The following is a 4,216-nucleotide window of genomic DNA, read 5'->3' on the forward strand; positions in this document are numbered from 1 at the left end:
TTGGCTGCGGCCGGGGGAAGCGGCAGCAGACGCGGGGGGCGTGCGCAGCGGCTGGGCGGGGCTGGCCGGCCGGGGGCCGCGGCGGCAGGCGCGCTGCGGCGGTGGCAGGCGGGCGGGGGCGTGAAGAAGAAAACGACGCGGCCTCGGGTGTTTTGTCCCAATACCTCGGCGCCAGGATCTGTGGCGCCGACACTTTTTTTTTTTTTTTGCCACACAAGCCGCCACGCAGAATCCACGCTGGCTTGCCCCAGGGACCTCGGCGCCGTGATCCATGGCGTCGAGGCGTGATACCTCGGCGCCATGACTCATGGCGCCGACCCCCTGGGTCCATTTCTGCATTTAAGTTTTCCAGGGGTCCAATTGTGAAATTTTTTGAAAAAAAGAGCCAAATTGTAAAAAATTGGGCCGACTCCGATTCCTGCGTCGCATTGCTTCCTCCGAAGTAGCGAAGTCGGGCCTTGTTTAGTTCTTTTGGAACTGTAGCACTTTCGTTTTTATTTGACAAACATTATCCAATTATAAAGTAATTAGGCTTAAAAGATTCATCTCGTGATTTACAGGTAAACTGTGCAATTAGTTTTTATTTTCGTCTATATTTAATACTTTATGTATGTGGTGTAAGATTCGATATGACGGAGAATTTTGAAAAGATTTTGGTTTTCAGAGTGAACTAAACAAGGCCTCGGTAAAAAATTTCTCCTCTATATTATCGACGCACCGCGTCCGTGTCACTGCCGGTGCCAATTCAGTAGCTGTTGTGCTGCATGTGGATGGTTCGATCGACATCCAACGGAGGACAAAAAAAAAGATGACGTGGACAAATTAGGTGCCAGATCCCATGGTGTGAATTTCGTCTTTTAAAGATTTCTCCTCTATATTATCGACGCACCGCGTCCGTGTCACTGCCAATCAGTAGCCCTAGGCCCTAGCCGCGATCATGTACGGCTGCGACGTCGCGACAGATCCCGTGACCATGCTGGCGGCGAAACCCGTGCCGCCCTACGGCCGGCGCGCCGGCCTCGTGCCCAGGCGGCAGGAGGACTTCGGCGCCGGCGGGGCCTTCCCCGAGGTGCACGTCGCGCAGTACCCGCTCTCCATGGGCCTCCGCGAGGCGGCGCCGGGATCCAACGACGACGGCGTGCTGGCCGTGACCTTCGACGTGCGCGGCCGCGTCGCGTTCGGCGCGGTCGTTCGGCAGGGCGAGAACGCCGCCAAGATCGTCTACTCCAGCCACGCCGACCTCGTCCCCAGGATCGCTCCTGCGCACGATCATCATGACGCCGCCGCCGACGAGGACGAGGACGAGGTGGAGGCTACCACCGCCCGGACGCGGGCCGCGCTGCAGGCGATCATCGACGCTCGCCGCTCCGCCGTACAGCCGGCGCGTAGCCGGGACGATCCAACGCTTGTCAAGTACAGGCCGGCGCGGCAGTCGGCGGCGTTCAACTCGGGCGCGGAGGAGCGGATCGTGAGGGTGGAGCACGCGCAGGAGGACCCGGTCCTGCCGCCCAAGCACAGGCGCAGGCGGGTGCCGCGCCCGGCCGGGTCGCCGCCCGTCACCGTGATGCACTCGCCGCCGCGTCCCGTGTCGCGGCAGGACATGTCGGACTGGAAGATCCCGCCGAGAGTTTCGGACTGGAAGGCGGCGGCAGACGACCGGCGGATGCAGGACGTGCAGGTCAGCGACGGCTTCGCCAGCCTCTCGGAGGCGCTGTACGTCGCGGAGCAGAAGGCCAGGGAGGCCATCCAGACGCGCGTCCAAGTGGTCAAGGAGCTCAAGATGAAGGCCAAGGAGCAGCAGAGCCAAAAACTGCGTGAGATCGCGAACAGGGCGCTCATGGAGATGGCGTCCGACGCTGCTGCGGCGCCGCCAGTGGATGCGGAGTTGAGCCAGCAGAGGATACAGCGCGACATGGTACGCGAGGAGCGGCGGCGCCATAGGGAGTACGAGAAGCGGCGGGAGGCGTCGGCGTCGGCGTCGAGCGGCAAGAAGAGCAGGATCACGAGAGATAGGGACCGGGACGTCGGTGAGAGGATTGCCCTGGGCATGGCTAGCACCGGAGGCGGCGCCGGCGCTGGTGGCGAGCTCGCCTACGACGAGCGGCTGTTCAACCAGGACGCGGGGATGGACTCCGGGTTCGCCGCGGATGACCAGTACAACGTCTACTCGGGGAGGCTCTTCGCCGTGCAGCCGGCGGCGCTGTCGATGCTCTGCAGGCCCAGCAAGCACGGCGACTCTGCTGTATGCGGCGGCGCGGATGAGCACATCGAGAAGATAGCTAGGACGGGCAGGTTCAAACCTGACAAGGTGTTCTCTGGCGCTCCGGAGCGGCCTGCCGTCGGCGAGAGGGACAGGCCAGTTGAGTTCGATATGCCTGAGGAGTGTGGAGAAGCCGATGATCCCTTCGTCGAACTTGATCAATACATGGCTAAGGTGAAGGAGGGGAAGAAACATTGAGAAGATGGTAATAGCTAGCGCTCCTGTGCTATGAACTGGTAGCTAGAGCTATGCTTCATGTGAAACATGAGATTGTTGTTTATGTGATCTTGGGTCAAACTCAAACGTTTGGCTGAAATTCTGTTAGGCTCTCTGTTTGTTTGAGTAAAATTGGTCTATTTATAGTCGGTAATGATACACACCGAGCGTCCGGACTATCGGACGCCGATTCCACGCACCCACTTCTTATTCTATTGCAGATATATGTAACTCCGCACTAACCACACATTGCTTTTCTCATTCCTTATCCTTTTCTCCACAGCTTACTTCTATGGTGTTCGCATCTCTCCGGTTGCCGCTTCGCCTGCTCGTCAAGACAAACACCGCACGCCACTTCGCTGCTGCTCCGTGCCGCTCATCGGCGCTCCCTCCCTCCCGGTGCTCGCGCCTCTCCCCTTGCTGCCTCGCCTGCTTGTCGGGACAGACGCCGCGCGCTGCACGCCATTTCGCTACCGCCCCGCGCTGCTCATCGATGCTCCCTTCCTTCTCCACGACTTCCATGCGAACTTGCTCCCACTCTTCAGACAAGGGCGATGGCGGTGGTTTTGACGAGGTAGGTCGATTTTCTCTGGATCTGAGCCCTCTTCCTCCCTTCTTTCTCCTCCTTCTCTTTCTCCTCCAGATCTGAGCCCTCTTCATCCTCATCCCCATCCCCATCCTCTAGATCTGAGCTCCTCCTCCTCCTCTTTGTCTGGATCCAAGGCACACAATGGTGGCTAGGATTTTGATGAGATCTGAGGTCCTATTTCCTCATTCATCCAGTGAGCTTAAAGGTGATGGGCCAGGGCTAGAGCATCCTGGACCTCGGAACCCATCTCCTTGCTATTTTGTACGTTTTTTTGTTGTTGTTGTCTCTGTGTTGTAATAGTTTTTTGGGGATGTTGCAGAAGATGATTTTCAAATGTTGCAATACGTGTGAATCATATGTTGCAGAAAGAGAATACTATTTGTTGAGATTGTTGCAATAGGGTATTTCGGTTATTGAAATTACCATTTACAAATGTTGCAGCACTGAAAGATGATTATTGAGTTGTTTTCATCTTTTCATGTTTCATGTTCAATTTTATCATGTTGCAGTACTACTGCATGAAATGTTGCAGTACTACTATATGAGATGTTGCATTAGTTTTTTTTTTCTGATGTTGCACCTTGCATTGCCTTTTTGTTTCTGCCGTTGCAGTAGCTTGTTGCAACAAGTAATTCTTCTCTAGACATGTTGCAAGCATTTTGATCTGGACGCTGCATGGTGTTTTTTTGCAAGTGTTTCATTAGCATGTTTCAAGTGTTTTAGCTTTTTTTTACTAATGTTGCAAGTGTTTCATCTAAATGTTTCAAAAGTATATCTCGTGTTGCAGATAGTGTGTTTTAGATGCATATTTCATATGTTTCATCTGCCTTCAGACGTATGTTGCAAATGTTGTATCCGAATGTTTCAAAAGTAGATCGGGTGTTGTATTGTGTCTTCGCTTTTCTCCTTCCTCACCTTCTGTCTCTTTCTCTCCTTTTGGCACCGACTGGACATCTGCCACCTCCCCCTCTCCTCTGGATGCTGGCTTAGCCACCCGCGCGTAGCTGCTAGTCGTGTGGATGCGCGTGAGCAGCGGAGAGGGTGGAAGCGAGGACTCCCAGGATGCAGTTGGGGCAGTACGACTAGGTCCAAGCAGTGCGGGCTTATGTGGGCGGGCGCGGGATGCAGGCGCTCGAGGGGAAGATGTAAGC

General features: G+C 55.5%; 1 protein-coding gene across 1 annotated transcript; it reads left to right on the forward strand.

Moving 5' to 3' along the window:
- Positions 835-2,666, forward strand: LOC8080041 (SNW/SKI-interacting protein). The gene has a single exon (XM_002436672.2). It carries the CDS (start codon positions 938-940, stop codon positions 2,456-2,458), a length of 1,521 nt encoding a protein of 506 aa, XP_002436717.2. The 5' UTR covers positions 835-937; the 3' UTR covers positions 2,459-2,666.

The sequence above is a fragment of the Sorghum bicolor genome, chromosome 10, assembly GCF_000003195.3.
Source record: "Sorghum bicolor cultivar BTx623 chromosome 10, Sorghum_bicolor_NCBIv3, whole genome shotgun sequence".
Lineage (NCBI taxonomy): Eukaryota > Viridiplantae > Streptophyta > Magnoliopsida > Poales > Poaceae > Sorghum > Sorghum bicolor.

Coding starts and splice junctions, on each gene's coding strand:
- LOC8080041 (XM_002436672.2), top strand. CDS start 938: ATGTACGGCTGCGACGTCGCGACAGATCCCGTGACCATGCTGGCGGCG.